Source organism: Hibiscus syriacus, unplaced genomic scaffold, assembly GCF_006381635.1.
Source record: "Hibiscus syriacus cultivar Baekdansim isolate YM2019G1 unplaced genomic scaffold, ASM638163v2 tig00111640_pilon, whole genome shotgun sequence".
NCBI lineage: Eukaryota > Viridiplantae > Streptophyta > Magnoliopsida > Malvales > Malvaceae > Hibiscus > Hibiscus syriacus.
In genome coordinates, this window is record NW_024063142.1 from 1,224,250 (window position 1) to 1,243,690 (window position 19,441).

Sequence of the window (19,441 nt, forward strand, 5' to 3'; positions counted from 1 at the left end):
TTTAATTTGGTTTTGGCTTGGCGTTTTCGGAGAAAGAGGCTTTGCCAAACTTCAATACATGGGCGTACTCAGAAGCGAAAGATTAGCAAATCCTGGGAACATAGGCCCCTACTATTATTATTACAATACAGTAGCAGCAGGAAGAGGTTGAGTAAGTGCCTTGAAGTTAAAGCCAACGTGAAGACCCTCAGAACAGTACGTTCACATGTTACCCACCACTCAATCATATGCTTGGAGGACTCATTCAGTCTTAATATTTATGAACACTATGAATTTGCAGTAGGATCAACGTAAATTGAAGTCATTGGATCCTTCATTAACAAACGCGACAGAAAACACAACCCGGTTCAACCAAATTTTGCGAAAAAACAAAAAAGCCGATGGGGAAGAAAGAAACAAAGGGAACTAAACAGTCGGAATTCACAGGAAGAAGTGATCCCCACTAAGTATATCCTTGGCCTCTAATGCAGAAACCTGTTACTTGAAATTCAGCCATCTGCAAAAACAAAAAATTTCGTGTTTTTCAGACCATAATATTAAATGTCTTAAATTAGATAAACGTGCGACCAAGAGCACAAAAACCGGCAAAAAAATGAAAGATACCATTATGAGCTCTTGAATTGAAGATGGGAAAATCATGTGAAGGGATGGATATGGAGAGCCTGGTGGTTGAGTTGTTTGATGATTTATCGTCCAAATCGAGCCATGAATCTCTATGTTTCGGTGGCCATTCATCAAAGAAACGATGGACTGTCTTTGGGGGTTCTCCTTTGTCCAATTTATCGGGCATTTGGAATTTGATGTAGCAATGTTCATCATCGTCCTGTTTGCTTTGTTTTGTGCTGTGATCGGTGAGGCTTTGAAGCTGCAAGTAAGAGTGTTCACTCTGTAAGCCAGAGAAGCTCCTCTGCTTCGAGGAAGAAGTGCTCATCGTTAGTGGTGCAAGTTGCCATGAATCGTCCACAGAAGAACCAGAGAAGCTCCTCGCTGTCCGGGAAGGCTCAGAGAAAAAAGCATACTCATCCACCTCTTCTTTTAGCCCATAAACATAACTGTTTCTTCTTCATGAAAACACGGAACTCATCAACGAAAAAGAAAACAAGTACAATAAAAGGAAAAACCCAAGGTTCTTCTGAAGGGGAACCTGTAATCCGTGTTTGTCTGGGAGTTGGAGCCAGAATCCAAGAGAGAATGGGTTGTGTTTTCTTGAGGTGACAGGCCAGCCCCAGGAGGTATCGATGCATGGGGATACGTAAAGGGATGATTGACTTGGGACAAAGAAAAAGAAGACTGAGTCTTGGTGATTGATGAGATGTTCTGGGTTGCTCTTGAAGGGTTTGCCATTGTAGTAGCACTACTATGAACTTCCACAGGCTTTCTTGAACGGTTTTTGCCTCTATGCATGTGTCTTTCGCAGTACTTCGAATCTGCGTAGGCTTCTTTCGAGCATCTCCATTTTTTTCCATCGGTTCTCCTACACCTTCCGGGCTCTGGGTCCACTTTTCTCCCCAATCCCATCTGGAAGCAGTTCCATCCGACTGCAAAAAAACCAACAGGAGACTTGTTAAAAACCCAAAATGGAAAACAAAAAAAAGTTTGGGGTTTTAGATTTACTATGTTGAGGCTGATAAGAGAAAAGCCTTGAAGGAAGTGAGGAATCCAAGCAGCTTCTCTTGATGGTGAAGAGGAGATCAGGTGGTATGGGGATGCCTGAGACCATGTACTTGAAGATTAGAGCTTGGTGTTCAAGCTCTTGATACTGAGATGCAGTAAAAGGAAACCTGTTTCTTCCACTCATCATTCAAAGTGGGGAACAATGGACAAATTTGTTGAAAGTAGGCAAAGCTAATAAATAAGAGAAAAAGGCAGTTGTTCAGACCAAACAGACGAGTGAAAGAGAAACAAACATGACGGGGAAAGATTGGAACAGGTTTTGTTTCTTTGTAAATTGTAAGTGCAAGTTTGTTGGGTTGGTGGTGCATTACTTGGGCAATTTTACCTAAAAATCATCCTAACATTTAAATATTACTTATCAGGCATATTTTTCAAATATTATTAATCTAGCATTTTTTCTGACAAAACGCGGATCATGAGACGTGCCTTCGCAAGGTTCTGTCTAAGCTGGCGTCACGGTGAAAAAGCGTGGATCATAATCTACGCCTTAGCAAAGTTCTATCTTAGTTGGCGTCACGGTGGTAAAGCGCGAATCATGAAACTCGACTTTGCTAAGAATCAGACACGTTGCGAAAGACGCAGATTACAATCTGTGCCTTGCATTTAAATCTCAATCATCCCGCCTTAAATACCGTCTAGCCCTGTCCCCGTCCGCCTCCCCTCCTACTATAAATACCCCTTCATCCAAGTATTCAACACTCGTACCACACAAAAAAACACTCTATTTCTTCCTTATATATATATATATTTCTATCAAATTTTAAGTAAGAATAGTTATTGTTTTTAGAAACTAATTTTTTTATTATATTATAATCATTTAATAGTTTATTATTTTATTATATTTTATTGTATTAATTTTTTAATACTTTTTACAGTTATAAAATGTCAGACGGATTGCTGCGTTTAGATGATAATCATATATCCAGTCATTTTACCAATACGATAATAATTTTAAATTCTATTATTTTATTTATTGTAAATGTTTTATTCATTTATTTTTTTAGTATTAGTTTATATTTTAATTTGTATACTATTTATTTAATTAGGTAAATGACCGTAAATTAGATTAATTTATTTGTAACGCTAAATTAGAGATATTGAGTCGTGTCTTGTCGTATTTAACTAAGACTGAATTCGGTTACATAATGAAATATGAAGGGCACTGTAAGGTGGAGAACAGAGACGCACACATTTCATCTTTCGTGTGAGGAGTGCACTATTATACTAGAGGATGTTTTCATACATTTAGGGCTTTTAAAATTTGGTACAAAATTAAATATAATACAAAATAATTAGTATAATAAAATTTGGTCAAATAATTAAATATAATATAAATATAATATAATATAATAAAAAATAATTTTACCTTTTTTAAAATTATAACAAAATATATTTAGCTTGATAGAATGGGTAATGAGAAAGTAATTTTGGTGTAGTTTGATGTTTGTATTCGGAGGTATTTATAGAGGATGAGGATGAGTGATAAAGAGAGTTGACTTAAGTAATAATGGAGTGCGCAATAATTCGTGAATAATGGAAGATGCGTCTCATGATCCGCGGTTTCCTGTACATATCAGATTTCCTAACGATGACTCATCTCATAATCCGAACTTTGTTAGAAATGTGTTAGATCGATAATATTTGGAGAAAATGTGCACAATAGGTAATATTTTGTTCCTATGGTGTTATTTGGGTAAAATTGCCTTTTACTTGAGAATGCTGATGTAGACGGTGTATATAGAATAGGTGTATTTATTTCAGGGACCATTTCACTGCAGAATCTTCTGTTCATTCGATAAAACTAATGCTTCTGATTATAATGCTGCCAATGCATCATCCTTCTCTTTCTCTCTCTCTTTTCTTCCCCTCTGACACCGGACTCGTGAGGGGGAGAACTGAGAAGAGAGCAGTGACTCATATTATACTGAACCTCTCTGGTTGCTTTTCTGGTCCTGCAGCCTAACCTGTCCTTCAGTGGCAGCTCTTGTCATTCTGATAACTCTTCTGAAACCCATAAACTAAACTTTAGTGGGTTAAAAAAAGGCTGTAAAAACAAAAGAGACTATTATTTTCATTATTATTTTAATCTAACACATTTGGTGTTGGGGTCTCTGCCTCATCAGAAGTTTGTACGGTTTTGGGCTTTTAGAGCCCCTTTACTTTTTCTTTTTCAGTTTCCTCTCATTTACTATATAAATTTTTTGGGGCTTAACAACCATAACTCTCCTCCCTTTCCCCATAATCTAACCTTTTGTTTTCCCTAATTCTCAGATGAAATGAACATAGGTTTGGTTTGTGTGTCTCCTATAAAGTAATCAAGTCTGCAATCTGCATAAACCAAACCACCTCAGTTAGGCGCCGTATTCCCTATTTGATTAGTAAAGGGTGAAGACAGAATCAACTCATTGCATTACTAAACCCAAGGATTAATATTCTTTTACTGAGAACTGGTGCTATATACATATCAGATCAGCTAAGCTAAGCTCTATGGCAGCTGTTCATTATGACTCCTATGTCCTAATATAATTATAAGCAGCAACTAGCTAATGGAGGGTCCAAAAGCGGGTTAGAATGGACACAACTGTGTTCAACAGTCTTCAAATGATGCTGTTGTTTCTCCCTGTAGTTTTGTATTACATGGAAAGATCATGTGAGGTGATCATAATCGGAGAAAATCACAGATTCAGAGATTGGGATTAAAGGAGTTAAATGAAACCCTGGGGACTTGCTTTTAATTCCCAGGCACTGTTGTATTATAAGTTCGGCAGGCGTTGGTACAAAGTTAGTAGAGGACTCTTTGGCGCTGAATAGAGCTGTCCTTATCTCCCTGTCAGCATGCACTATAAGAAAATACACAAGATTACCCACTTGATCAGATGTACGGCAACCTCCCTTTATTCCTTGGATATAAGATGGTTTGTTTTCTGAATTTTTTTCCAGCATACAAAAATGTTATTTTCCCCCCTTCTTCATTATGGTAGAAAGATGGATTCGTAAGTATAAAGATCCATTTTTTGTGTGAAGTAAAGCAAAAAAAAAAAATCTAGTACTCTTTTAGAAATTATAGAAAAATATATTATTCAAAATTATATGACAATATATATGTACATTTACAAACTAAAGAAAAATATAAGAAATGTTTTTTTTCATTTCTTTTTTTGGTTTTGAAATATTGGGATCATATTACTTAGTGAGGTAGTGGGAAATAGTGGCCTTCATTGATGGTCCTGGAGCCACCACCACCCACTGACCTTTAAGGGCTCCCACTCCTAGACTCAAATGTCAAATGTGGGTCAACAAGAAGCTCCACCTGTAACCATTTCCACAGTTGACAACAGCACATTTATAGTCATTCATGTCTTCAAAATCCCAGCAAAGTTTTGTTTTCAATGGTCCTGGCAATACCAAGATTTTGCTTGATTTCTCATTCATTACTCTCTGCCACCATAATTACACAAGCTTGAAAAGTCTGATCCACCGCTAGAAAAAAGGACTATTCCCATTATTAATGACTCAACAATCAATCAAAGATCACTATTCCTAATTAATTTCAATGTTCAAACTCCATTAATCCTTCCCCCGTTTACTCCATTAATTTCTATGACCTTACCATCAGATCAGGCAAGGGTAGTAGCACAAGGTGTGTGTCAATAGGTCAAGGGTAGTAGCACAAGGTGTGTGTCAATAGTTCAAGGGCAAGAAGCCATCCTCTGTTCAGACTCGACTGCTTGACTCTGTGATGCCATTTCAAGACCAACAAAACATGGCTTCATTTCCATCAGAATTGTCAATCAATGACGGGACCAGAAGGTTCTATATAATATTGGACCGATACTGGATTGTGCACCATTAAAACCGAGTCTGTGGCTTTCTTTATAGACACTGTTCCTTTCTGTTGAACAAATGTTTTGTCAGCAGACAGGAAAAGCCTTGAGCTTTGTTCCCTGTGTTTTTTTCTTGCACGCAGGCAGATTCACGTGTTTTAATCTCTCGAAGTGACAAAAGGAATTTGGATTGCAGTGACTCTACTGAATTGATTGTGTTGAAGTACACTTACAGTATTTGATTAGGAAGGCCAAATGGTAGGTTGTCAACCAGTCCCTTTATCCAAATAAGAGCCATGCATCAACTTTGTTTCATGGGACATCGCCAAGAACTATTTCATTGAATTCGATAACACAAATAGTCAAGGAAAAGGAATAAAAGTAAATGATTTGACCTGCAATGCTAAACTTTACTCTTCCCGTTTGATAAACTATATCCAATGCTACAACTTGATCAAAATCTCATTAAATTGTTATCATTTTTCAATTTCATGGTGCCAAGTAGAAAATGGCATGGGGAGAATTGGGTTTAAGGAAAAAATAAATATTTGCTTCTACAAAGTACAAACCTATAACATTCTTCATTTTTGTGTGTTGTGGGTGGGTGGGTGGGGGAGGGGGCCTATACAATCATTGCTGAACTTATGTCCAACACTGTAACAGGCCATCTTTGGATTATTGTGGTCTCTCCTATTTCTTCTGGATAAACGAGAGAACAAGATCTGTATGTACAGTGTTGTGTGTCCACAAACAGCTGGGATGAGAAGGGGAAAACTCGGTATATATATTTCAGAATCTGCTATTTAACATGAGCTTCATTCATAATGAACATGGAAATAATCACCCTGACAGAATGAAAGTAGATGGAAAACAATGTGCAATATACCACAATTATTCTGAAGTGAGTTGAGGCAAATACTTAGAGACTAAGGGAATTGAGGGACTCACCTTCATAAATGGTCGATCAAGACTAGGGAATGAATCAATGAAACTCTCTTTTAAAAGTAATGATACCTGAACATGGAAGAACTTCAGGATTTGTTTGTTTTCGAGCAATACAAAGTATCCCTGTGAAACAGAAATACTGTGCATTATGCAACTCCATCTTCCACCTCACACGCATAACCAACACAGCCCATAAAGAACTTTCATCAAAGCCCTTATGATCCCCTATGCAATCCATATCCCTTTTAAACAAAGCTTGTAATTTGGATCTGGTAAGTGGTAACTAGAATATCTACGACAGAAAATCCTAAATAGTTCACAATTAAGTTTACGAAAAAAAAACATTAAAACAGCATAGCAGTTTATTCCAGATACCAAAGAAGCACCCGAAGAAAGCTGCTTGGCTTAATTTATTCTAATTCAACTAAACACAAACCTTATCATTGTTTGACTGTACATTTGAAATTGTCTGTGACCGCATGTTAGAGCAAAGAGAATCCAAGTATGATCTTAACACCGATAGAAAACCTTTGGCAGCTCCAACCTATACCATTAACAGCATCAAGACAACAATAAGCCAACACTGAAATATGATCACAGCAGTACTTCATTAGATGACCTTGAACAAGCACTCATGCGATACCCGAAATGAAACAAATAGAAGAGTTGGTTCAATGATTCATTCAGATAATACCATATAAAGAGGCAAGATCAAATTATAAACTTCATAAATGGTGGTAGTCTAGTCCACCCCAAGATGGTAGAATTATAAATTATAGTTAGACCTCACACTATAATTGTGAACATTTGATATTGCTTAATTTCGGACGTGTGAATCACACTCATGAATGTTAGAATTGCATAATTTTGCATGATACATCATAAGTGAGCTTGTTAGTAAAACATCTTTTGGATTTAAGATTGCATGGAAAAAGCAAAACTGAAATGGATGGCAAAAGGCATACCTGCACATCAGTGCATACTATGTTGTGGCTGTTGTGGTATTGTGGTTGCCTTTATCATTCACATCATGCTATGAGAAAAATCAGAATAGAAGAGAATGGCCCAGATCCTAAACTAAAATAATTCCCAAGAACAAACTCCCTCTTCAAATGCGCAATGGAAACTAGGGGTACTCAAATGTGGAGTACAAACTTGTAAGTACTAAAACTATGCAAAATAAAAGAAAGCAATTTGGGAATTTGGTCTTCTGCTTGCTAAGCAAAAAAACTGGCTTTTGGACTGTGTGATTAACCTTTTCCTTTTGATCTGAGAAAAATCAAAAAGATCTATGGAAACTTTCACGTTAAATACATACGGTTGTATTAAAGAAACGGACATCAAACCATTCAAACGATAACTTGGCAAGCAAACTACCCCATTAGAACTTTTTAAAAAGAGAGGAAATGCAAACATTAGTAGACTAGTCAAACTTAAACACTTACTTTTTGTAGCAAAAGGAGATAATATTGAAAAAAAAAAAAATATATATATATATATATATATATTATAGAACCTATAATGAACTTACATTATTATGCCATGCTGTAATGCAAACATTTGAGAAGATGCATACCTGGTTCTTATTAGCATCAACCAGAATGACATTGGCCAACTTTGACTGCACTTCACTGGTTTTGTTCTTACACCCCTAGAGATGAGTCTATTGACGAATACATCAGGGAATAAACTGAAGAAAAAAACAACACTAATGAAAAACCGTGAAGTGTATGTTAATTCAATATTCCACCACATAATTAGTTGAAAACAAATTAATGGGGGAGATAACTTATTCAGAAAGATCATATTACTTCCTAGTTGATTATTAGAGTGAAACCTTAGCCAAGATTAGCCAAGAGGCTTTATTAGTACATATATGTTAATGATCAAGCCTCTTCCAAGTATGCAGATTCAGTTAAACGGGTTACATGGACCATTTTTCTCTACTGCATATGACATCCTCATAAGCTCAATAACAGCAAAGAACTTTAGTCTACCCTCCTTTCCTAGTATGTGCTCTACAAAAATGGGCCAAAGTCACCAAACCCTTTCTTCAGTCTGGCCTCCTTTCCCTTTTGACATGAGCATTATCATCCACTTGGAACATCAAGTGTCACTTATACATATAGACACATTACTGACTAAAGATTCGCGGGAAACTAAATAATTCAAACATGCAACATTAAGCCTTTTTCTGAAAACTTACTATGTAAGGAACCGGCGCATCTAAAACTTCTAGCATATCATCAGGCAAAACCTGCAAACTTTTGCATGCAAATACAGAAAATCTAAATAATCTAAATAACTTAGAAAATCTGAAGAGACATCAAGAGGCTTTGCCATTGGTATGGACGGATCAGAGGGACAATTGACAAAGCTATGGCTGATAAGATTCCCTGCATATAATTTCAAATCTAATATAAATGCAGAAGTTCTAAATTTCTAACTATTAAACACTTGAGGAAAAAAACCACAAGGAATAATCCATAACATCATTAAAGCATAATAAGTCATAGACGTTTAGCAGAAAATCTCAACAAAAAAAGTCTTAAACCAAAATCCATGTGACTCCGAGCTACAATCTAATTATAAAAAGTTCCAAGCTAATGGATGCAAGTAGCCTCAGAGACCATGGAAGGAGATACACTAGTTTTGAGGTTAGGAATATATAATAGCAACACATTCATCAGGTTTTAACATAAAGATTGGTAGTTGAAACATAGTCAACCAGAAATAGATTACCATCATTAAGATGATACTTAATGCCTACCAAATTCGAACAAACAACTACAATATGTTTCTCCAGCAAAGATAGTTAACACCTGCAGAATAATAAGAATCAATTCAGCTAGCCTCTCAAAAGTCTATACAAGACCAAGCAAATTTAAATCACTAATGTTCATCATATCTTCAGGGAACAGTCAACTCACACACATAAACATGCAAAAAAAGAAAAAGGAAAACCAGATAAATGGTGTTTGGTGATTACGTTATAATATCAAATAGAAGAACGTTTACAAGAATAGGTCAAAACTAACAAATTCTATGATTAAAATAATGGTCGGATTTCATAGATTAACGAATAGAAACATTTTTAGAATTAATAATACAGCACCACCGTTCACCACTAGATGCATTGACCAGCTCAAAAAGTACAAAACAAATTTATGTTACATCCTTAATTTCACAGCACTAGGGTCCATGAGCAAAATGTATAATATGAAAAACAAAAAGCCAAGCATGACATCAAAATCAACTTAGAAGAAAACCTCAGACAGCATGTTATGCTTGTGTAAATAAACAGGGACATATGTTTACATGTTCAAGCCGCAAAGAACCACACATGCATGCAACAGCCCATGTTGACAGAGCGGTTGTTTCCTCTTCAGCCAAAAGTGCAGTTTGCACCTGATAAAGAAGATAATCGTGAGACAGAATTAAATCACCAAGTCTGAAATGAGGAATGTAACACTATTACATCCTATGAGCTAATAATCATAGTTACCTCAGCAAATTCAAGACTGGTACTGCAAGATCTCAAATCAATGGTTGAGCTAGCAATATGCAAAACTTGTTCATCGGATCTATGATATTCCAGTGGATGAAGGTGCTCCAATGGATGAAACCTAAGTTTTGAACCCCTAGCTGGACACTGTAACCGATAATATTCACATAGTATCTGCAATGATCCATGATTGTTTACCTGGAAATTGAGTGGGATTACTTTATCTAAGATGTAGAAAAAGAAGTGGGGCATGCCATAAGGGTAAGGTTAAAAAAGCTTAAATTACTTAAAGCTTGAGATATTCAAATCTTAGCCCATTCAAGGATATCAAGGTGGTCGCTAGAATCTTCCTGGCCAGAAATAGATGCCTCTTCCGTTTCCGTATCATCAACATCACTCCTCAAATTCCTATCATCGCAAGGAGAACCTTGAAAACTGCACAGACATCAATTTCATATTTATCAACAAGATAACTGAAAGATAAGACTCCTAAAGGTGAAAGACCCAAAAGCTTGCTTCAGCAATACAATATATATAATTTGTTCGCCATGTAAACGTCCATAGAAATGATAGAACAACTAAAACAGCTGGAAGCATTACAAGGCATTCTGCCTGCAAGAAGACTCAGAGCTTTCATACTGATAATAGCGCAGAAATGGCAGAACAGCATTTGGCAAATGTCGTTCTGCTGTTTGTTTATTTGTAGCAAATTCATCAACATCACTATCACAATCTTCAGGATATGCACCACTAGATTCTTTTTTAATTTTAAACGTGTCATTTTCCAGATCAATTGGAGCAACAGTATCACGATTAACAACTTTGTTTGAGTCAGAGTCCCCCTCAAGAATTTGATGGTCCAAACTATTCCCATCATCAGTACCTCCAGGTTTAGAATCTGCGGAACTGTACTCGGAGGTTTCCGTCATTGCATTTTGCATGTCCTCCAGAGTTCCTTGATCCATTAAGGCCTCATCTATAATTGCTTCATTTCTATAACTCTCAGACAATTCCAAATCTATATCACCGAGACTCTTTGTTAATAGTTCCAACCTTTCTTCATCAAAGATGCTGCATGTAAAATTTAAGGAGAAAAGGTTATGAAGCCAGTGAGATGAACTAAAACCATGTTGCTAGCATCAAATCCTCAAGATTTCAGTCTAAAAAACCTCAAGTAGGACTTTAACATTAATGCACGAATCTTAACTGATGTTTCAATCCAAATAAATACACATTTTGCTCTTAGTGGAAATAATAAGAATAAGTTAAGAGAGAGATCCTCATAATCATTTGCTGTATCTGATGATAATAGCACACCTGTTCAGAACACCAAAGTGCAACTCAAAGCATGGAAGCCTCGAAAGAATGCAATAACATCTGCGAGTGGTCATCACATAGCGACTCCGAGACGGGTAAGCGGCTTGTCTATCTGAAATCAAGGAAACCAATCCAGAGGGCTTTTGTACTATTTCTTCAACTAACACACAGCATCCATACAAAGTGGAATTATCAGCAACCTAGACAGAGAAAGAACGAAGAGTCACATAAATATAAAATGCTACCATAATTTACAGTGTCATGATAAAGGAAATCAGAACTGAAGCAGAAATTATACTTTCTATAAACAATCCAAGACATGAGGGAAACAACAAAATGTAATCTTATTTAAAGATAAAAATAACCATATAATAGAGTTATAGGAAGTGATATAGCAACCTTAAAGATGAAGTATAGTGTACGGACAAGTAAAAGATTCAAAAGATGTATACATATATGTCCCAATAACAACCATAACAGCATCTATAGAACTTTAGAATGATGAATGATCATCAATATCCACCATGTCAAGCTTTGATCACATAAGCAGCAGGCAGCTCAACTTAAAACAGAAAACACAATGAGAAAAGGTATTTCAACAGTAAAGAACCAAATAGCATAATGTTGCAAAGGTTACCTGTAACCGGAAAACAAATGACAGATCACTTAAATTAATTTTGATTCTTAATTTCAACATGCTATTCGTTTTTATCATATCATTTCATTTAATATTGATATTAATCGCACTGAAAATTCACATCGAGATTCCGCTTACACTCTATTTTTGCTTGTTAAAGTCAAATGCAACGATAAAAATGAATAGCAACTAATGATCAATACTAAAGTTTATGTATCAAACTTAATATATTATCATGATTCAAATAATCACAATTAATATCAAGTAAAATTAAGTATCAAATTATTAAGATTAATGATAACAAATAATATAAAAAGATATGAAATTAAAGCTAATAAAAAATAATGAATAAAATGAATTATTAATAATACTATTATTTAAAATCAAAGAGTAAATTTGAAATTAATTAATAAAATAAAAATAAAGTACAAATTATAGAAGATTTAAAACCTAGAAATGTAAAAACTAAACAGGGGAAAGGGGGAGGGTTTACATGCAATTTGCACATTCAAACAAAAGTAGGGGGTGGGTAGTGTAATTTAACCATGTATATTAAAAGACAGACCTACTTTTGTCTGAAAAATAAATAGGAAAAACTATGGGTTTTTTTTATACAATTTAACCATCCGAAATAAAACAAAAACAGGAGGGGTTGAAATGTAATTTTACCATTGAAAATAAAAACTCAACCTCACCGTGCTATTCTCATTCAATGGAAAGTGGAAACAAGGAGCACCGACGGACTTGCTGCACAGCTTTTCCTCGGCAGCCGACTACTGTACGACTGCTTGGTAACTGTTAGGCTATGGCAATTCGGGCCACGACAAACTGTCGTCTTGGATTTGTAATATAATATTTTTCAATGGATTTTTTGACGTGTTTTTTGGGCGAGTTAAGGTTACGATGATTATTGTTTATTGGACATTCTAAAAAAATAATTAAATTAAACTAATTATTATTTTTAATTAAAACAATTTTTTTTAATTATAATTCTATTAAAAGTAAAACTAAATTTCAATTAACGTTTAATTTTTAAAAATATAATACTTTTTAATATTTACACAATAAAGATACATTTAATTGTGTTGTGTTTCGATAAGTCGTTTTAGTGATACGTTGCGGTATGTGGAGTGCTCCGTAGAATTTTCTTTATTAATTTTAGTGTTAAACTGTGTTTTTTTCCTCTTTTTTTATTTGGGTAAATTATATCGTTTTTCACTGAACTTTCTCTCTTATTTTTCTCAAAGTACTTTTAATTTTTCTATTTTGCTCACTGAACTTTAAATATTGAATCATTTTGCTCACTTTTCCATTAACTCTCTAACGGCGTGATGATGTGTCATTTTTTATTATTTAATATAGAATAATTAAAATATAAAGGGTAAATTGCATCGTTCCTCACTAAATTTTACTCTCTCTCCTATTTTGCTCACCCAACTATAAAAATAAAAGCAGAAGGTGGTCGGATGCCACTATCAATTGCCGTAGATTGTGAAAGTTTGGTCTCAAATTTCATAGGTCGCTTCGCCTCAACACCTTGAGTCCAAATTTGACCTCCATTTTGTCATAACTTATTCTGAAGTCCACGGATTAGACATTGAAAGTGAGGAAGCCGAAACATTTCAGTCGAGACTCATAGTTTTTGGGACACTTTTTGGTGAAACAACCACCAGATTCGGACTTAATTGGCCGAGACGAACTAGCCCATGAATATTGGAACCGAAAAAACACCATCATTGGCGGTCAACGATGGCTGGCGATGTCATTCGACCACCTTCTGTTTTTATTTTATAATTAGGTGAGCAAAACTATAGAGAGAGTAAAGTTCAGTGAGAAACGATATAATTGACAATTAAATATAATAACAAATGACGCATCATCACACTGTTAGAGAGTTAACGGCAGAATGAGCAAAATCATTAAATTTGTAAAATTTAGTGAGCAAAATAGAAAAATTGAAAGTACGATAACCAAAATAGGTGAGAGAGAAAAATTTAATGAGAAGCAGTGTAATTTACCCTTTTTATTTTTGCGCGCAATGCGTCACCATAGAGGAAGAGATTAAATTGCTAGGATTCTTCAGATAATTTTGATATGGTTTTAAAGAATGACATGGACATTGAACCACGTGTACGGACATTGAACCAAATGTTACCGATCTAGTACTCTTTCTAACAAAACATGAATCATGAGGCGTGCTTTTGTAGGGTTTAGTCCGAGCTGACGCCACAGTAGAGAAGTGTGAATCATAATTCACTTCTTCGCTGTATTTTATCAAAGCTAAAATATTAAAGTGATGACAATCTTATAATACTTCGAACATGAACTTCCTTGAAATTTTAGTGATCAACTCCTCAAGAGTGATGTTTCGCTTGAAGGATATTCTGACTAAATGATTTGATGCGATGACAATGCCAGTTTCATTTTCCTGAATTTCTCCATCCTTATTTTAAGGATTTGAGAGATTGAAAGTCTTATATCTGCAAAAACAATAGTTGAAATACATTTAATTAAATAAATAGTATACTAATTAAAATATAAACTAATGCTAAAAAATAAAAAATCATAATAATTTAAATAACATAATTTAATATTATTATCGTATCAGTAAAATGTCTCGAGATATGATATCGTCTTCAATTTTACAATCGTAAAAAATAATATAAAATAATTAGTACAATAAAATTTGATCAAATAATTAAATAAATAATAAATAAATATAATAAAAAAGTAAGTTTACCTTATGAAAACTATAATAAAATCTACTTATATTATAGAATGAAGAATGTGAAAGTAATTTGATGCAGTTTGATGTTTGCATTCAGGGTATTTATAAGGGAGGGGATGGGTGACCGAGATAGTTGACTCAGGTAATAATGGAGTGCGTAATAATTCATGAATAATGGAAGAAACGCCTCATGATCTGTGCATTTCTTGCACGTGTCAAATTTCCCAACGAACACGTGTTTCATGATCTGCGCCTTTGCTATGTGATGCTAACTCGTACAGGACCCCACGAAGACATGCTTTATGATCAGTATTTTTCCACCGTGACGCCATTTCAGACAAAACTCTACAAACACAAGTCTCATAATCCTCGATTTTTCATAAAGAGTGTTAAATCGATAATATTTTAAAAATGGCGTGTGACATGTAATATTTCGTTATTAAAGTGTTATTTGAGTAAAGTTGCCTTGAAAAAGTGGGTATCATGAAAAAGCTTCCTCAAAGTTAAAAATTATAGCTCGGATTTCACTTTTCTTAATTAAACAGTTAATATATCTTTACTTTTTACTGTACTAAAGTGTGTGTTATTACCTATTTGGGATGAATATTAATATTGTATATCAATTTTCTTTAAATCTATAATATGATATATATATTTTTTAACAATCGAAAAGAAATAAGTAGGCAAGAATATATACTTGAAAAAATGGGGATAATTAGGCTTTATATGAAGGTGGGGATTATTAGGATTTTATATATATGAAAGTGGGGATGATTATATATAATTACACAAGGGTAAAAAATGTTTAATTTTTTTTCTAGAGAAAGTCTTCATAGGGAAGTGAGGTAATACGAGAACAAATCAACAAGTGAATATGTACTTGAAAAGTGGGGATAATTAGGATTTAGAATATATATAATATGAAGGGGGAAATAATAATAATAATAATGTAAAAGTCTTGAAGGCCTTTATTATTTTAAGTTGATGTATTGAATGGTCAGTTTGAGAACTTCTGATTGTATTTATTTTGAAATGATCATCAAGCTCAGTTGGTAGAGTATAATATTTTTAATCTTGAACTCGTGGGATCGAGTATCATGGAAGACATTTTATAATTTAGAGATCTCCTACGAAAATTATTCTCAACTTAATGTTGCGGATAATTTATTATTTTATCTCCCTTATCCTATTACATATCAGAATAAAGGACATCCATTTGTTTGTATTTATCCTATAGAATTTGACTGGTTAGGCAGTCCAGGCGAAACTTAGCCGAAAAAGCCAAGGCTGTAGGTCTAAAGCAGCACATGAAAACCATGCCAATAATGAAGAAACGCAGCCACACATGACACACTACACGTTCACCGACTACATTTCCCAATCTAAGAATTTTCAATTTCCAGCGTGGTCATATTCTCTCTTTTATATTTGTTAAGTGTGGGTTTCCCAATTGCAGTATACCATCAATAAATCCATTTTCTTACCATCGAGTTTTGTAGGAAAAAAGAAGGAAAGTTAACAATGGCAGAAACCCAATCTCAAGGAGCCCCTACGCTGTTCTCTCCTTACAAGATGGGAAAGTTTAATCTTTCTCACAGGTTTGTGTCCACTCTCCAACTTTTACTACTCTGTTTTTCTGATTCAGTTTGCGTGCGTGTTTGCATCGAATTCCGTGATCTAAGGGGGATCATAGATCCTTGTCAAGGGCATGTTCCTTCACGATCTCCTCGGATTCTGAACTTTCCGAGAAGAACACGGTAGGGTAATTTCGTGGCAATTCATAGGATTTGTTTCTGATGGCAGGGTGGTTCTGGCGCCCATGACGAGATGCAGGGCGTTGAATGGAATACCAAGGCCGGCGCTTGCTGAATATTACACCCAGAGGACGACTCCCGGCGGCTTTCTCATCACCGAAGGGACACTGATCTCCGACACCGGCGCAGGGTAATTTCGTAACTCGATTTTGATGATGAAATTTCATACGAGTCACTCGCATCATTCCATCAATATTGGTCTGCTAGTGCTGGTCCCATCACCGCATTACCCCCCAACTTCGTGCATTTTAGGGCCCACTTACTCTTATCTTAATAAGTTCATTGCCGACTATAACCATAAATTGATTTAGAGTGAAGTTTTACTTACAACTATGGACAGAAGATAATACTGTATGCGAATAATGGCACCCTTTTTGCCTTTTTCACTCCAAACTCAACACCGAGTTATAATATAATAGTTTACCAATATTATTCCTCATTTGAATTAGTTTAGCTATCAGTTTTTCAGTCCCTGTCTCTGATACAACCTATTCACTTATGCAGACATTCCCTTCCCTGCTACCTTCCTAAACTTCATTGAAATTGAAACCCTTTTGTCACGTTTACTTTAAGCTTTTTCACTCATATCCATATGTGTTTGAGAGCGTTTCTTTTGTCTGATATTGCAACGTTGAAGCAGGTTTCCTCATGTTCCTGGAATCTACAATGAAGAACAGGTGGAGGCATGGAAGCGGATCGTGGATTCTGTTCATGCCAAGGGAGGCATCATTTTCTGTCAACTGTGGCATGTAGGCCGAGCATCACATTCAGGTAACTTCCCCAATCCCTTGGTACCCTTTTTGCTTTTTACTCTCTTTTTGGATGTTGATGAATGCATGTTTATTTGGTTTTTGAATAATGAAACAGTGTATCAACCTGGTGGAGTGGCGCCGATATCAACAGATAAGCTCATCTCAGATCGGTGGAGAATTCTTATGCCTGATGGGATATGGCATATATCCAAAACCTCGACCACTTGAAACCTCAGAAATACCAGAGGTTGTAGAGCATTACCGCAAGGCAGCCTTGAATTCCATTCGAGCAGGTTAGTTACACATTAAACATCAAATTCTATGCCCTGAAGATGTATTCATTTCAATTTATGGGTTTGATGGAGGCCACCAGACAAAGTCAGTCTTATCCTTAAATGGCAAACTGAATTTACAAAATAATGGGTTGCACTTTACATATACACAGCTTGAGCATTGTTGTATCGTATGATGTCGGATTTCATAATCTAACTTGCTAAAAAACTAGTTTGACGTATAAACCTGACTTGTGTTTTTGGTCATGAATACTAGAGAAAAGATCATGCTGTTTAGTTTTTCCTTACATTTTGTCAATATCGATCAACATATATTTATTAGTGTGTAATTTCTCATCCCTACATTTATACGACACACTATAAATCATTAAACTAGCAGGTTTGATGGAATTGAGATTCATGGAGCACATGGCTATCTCATTGACCAATTCTTAAAGGACGGGATCAATGATCGTACAGATGAGTACGGTGGATCATTGGCAAACCGTTGCAAATTCTTAATGCAAATTGTTCAAGCAGTAGCTTCAGCCATTGGTGTAGATAGAGTTGCTGTCAGAATTTCGCCTGCAATTGATCACCTAGATGCAATGGACTCTAATCCGCTCAACCTAGGCTTGGCAGTGATTGAGAGACTTAACAAGCTCCAGCTACAGCTGAGGTCAAAACTTGCTTATCTTCATGTGACACAGCCTCGTTATCATGCTTATGGGCAAACCGAATCAGGAAGGCACGGGAGTGAAGACGAGGAAGCTTATTTAATGAGGACAATGAAGAGGACTTATCAGGGAACTTTCATGTGTAGTGGTGGATTCAATAGGGAGCTGGGAATGCAAGCTGTGGCTGAGGGTGATGCAGATCTGGTATCGTATGGCCGTCTTTTCATCTCAAATCCTGACCTAGTCTTGAGGCTGAAGGTTAATGCACCGTTAAATAGGTACATCAGGAAGACATTTTATACTCAGGATCCTGTTGTCGGATATACAGACTATCCATTCCTCAGTGAAGAGAAAGGTACCCGAGTACAGTCACGCCTTTGATGTGAAATCGCCATCGATCGTTAAACATCAGACATTTGCCATAAAGTTGATTGAGCAATCTCTATGTTAAAACTATATAACATGAGACATTTGCCATAAAGTTGATCGAGCAATCACTATGTTAAAACTACAAAACATGAGACATTTGATGTGCCTGCATTCCTGATATGTAAGAAACCATGTTATATGTTACAAAGACTAGGCTACCCTGTTTTAGCTTAATTTCACGTTCAGAAACTCCAGGTGAATCCTTTAAAATGGATAAGTACCTTGTTTCGACAAAACAAAAAAGTATATGGTAAAAATGATTTTGCTTGTTAGAAGAAAAGAAGCTCAAATTGTTGCTCTAACTCCAGCTCGTTTTATGTTGTCGCATAACAATGCAAGAGAATAGAAGAAAATTTACTTCTAAAATCATGCTAGTGTCGCACTTCAAAGAGAAATCGAAACTGTTTAGAATCAAGTTATGACCCGACTTTCAGAGTCTCGTATTAGCCGTCTAGAATTTCTTTTATAGCCCTTACTAAGCTCACTATTAACGTACCGGTGGAGCCGATGGACCACCTATTTATATCACTTCCATTATCTTTTTAAATCCCCAAACAATAATCTAGGTTTTCCATGCTGGTTAGGCCCTAATAGCAGGCTATGTTGGTGTCTCTAAATAGAAAACTTCAATTTGGTATTACCAAATATGTGATTGCATAGAAAAGAGGCAATATCACCATCAGGAACTTCCTCAAATGCAGGATAAGTACTGTTCTATCATCTTCAATGGATACACATATTTGGAAGCACCAATTCAACGAAAATTCGTGCTTCATTAATGCTATAAGATAGTCGGAGGGCATCGATTACATTTGTAACTTCAGTAAATGAGAGTGACCCAAATGGATTCGTAGCCTCGACGTCACG

General features: G+C 35.6%; 1 protein-coding gene and 2 pseudogenes across 3 annotated transcripts; 1 reads left to right on the forward strand and 2 right to left on the reverse strand.

Annotated features, from left to right (window-relative positions):
• Positions 1-280: 280 nt before the first annotated feature.
• LOC120166400 (growth-regulating factor 1-like) lies at positions 281-1,981 on the reverse strand. 3 transcript variants are annotated; one of them, XM_039175651.1, is made up of 4 exons: positions 1,615-1,981; positions 1,145-1,538; positions 604-1,052; positions 281-496 (listed from the first exon to the last, which is right to left on the reverse strand). In XM_039175651.1, exons 1-4 carry the CDS (start codon positions 1,799-1,801, stop codon positions 489-491), a joined length of 1,038 nt encoding a protein of 345 aa, XP_039031582.1. In that variant the 5' UTR covers positions 1,802-1,981; the 3' UTR covers positions 281-488. The 3 variants fall into 3 exon arrangements, with proteins under 3 accessions (XP_039031582.1, XP_039031581.1, XP_039031579.1); XM_039175650.1 differs by having other exon boundaries at positions 604-1,058; XM_039175648.1 differs by having other exon boundaries at positions 604-1,061.
• A 2,946-nt stretch (positions 1,982-4,927) lies between these two features.
• Positions 4,928-11,962, reverse strand: LOC120166550 (annotated as a pseudogene).
• A 4,103-nt stretch (positions 11,963-16,065) lies between these two features.
• LOC120166387 lies at positions 16,066-18,849 on the forward strand (annotated as a pseudogene).
• The last annotated feature ends 592 nt before the right edge of the window (positions 18,850-19,441 follow it).

Coding starts and splice junctions, on each gene's coding strand:
- LOC120166400 (XM_039175648.1), bottom strand. CDS start 1,801: ATGATGAGTGGAAGAAACAGGTTTCCTTTTACTGCATCTCAGTATCAA. Junction 1,539..1,614: donor CTCTTATCAGCCTCAACATA/GTAAATCTAAAA, acceptor GTTTTTTTGCAG/TCGGATGGAACTGCTTCCAG. Junction 1,062..1,144: donor CAGACAAACACGGATTACAG/GTTCCCCTTCAG, acceptor GTTTTCATGAAG/AAGAAACAGTTATGTTTATG.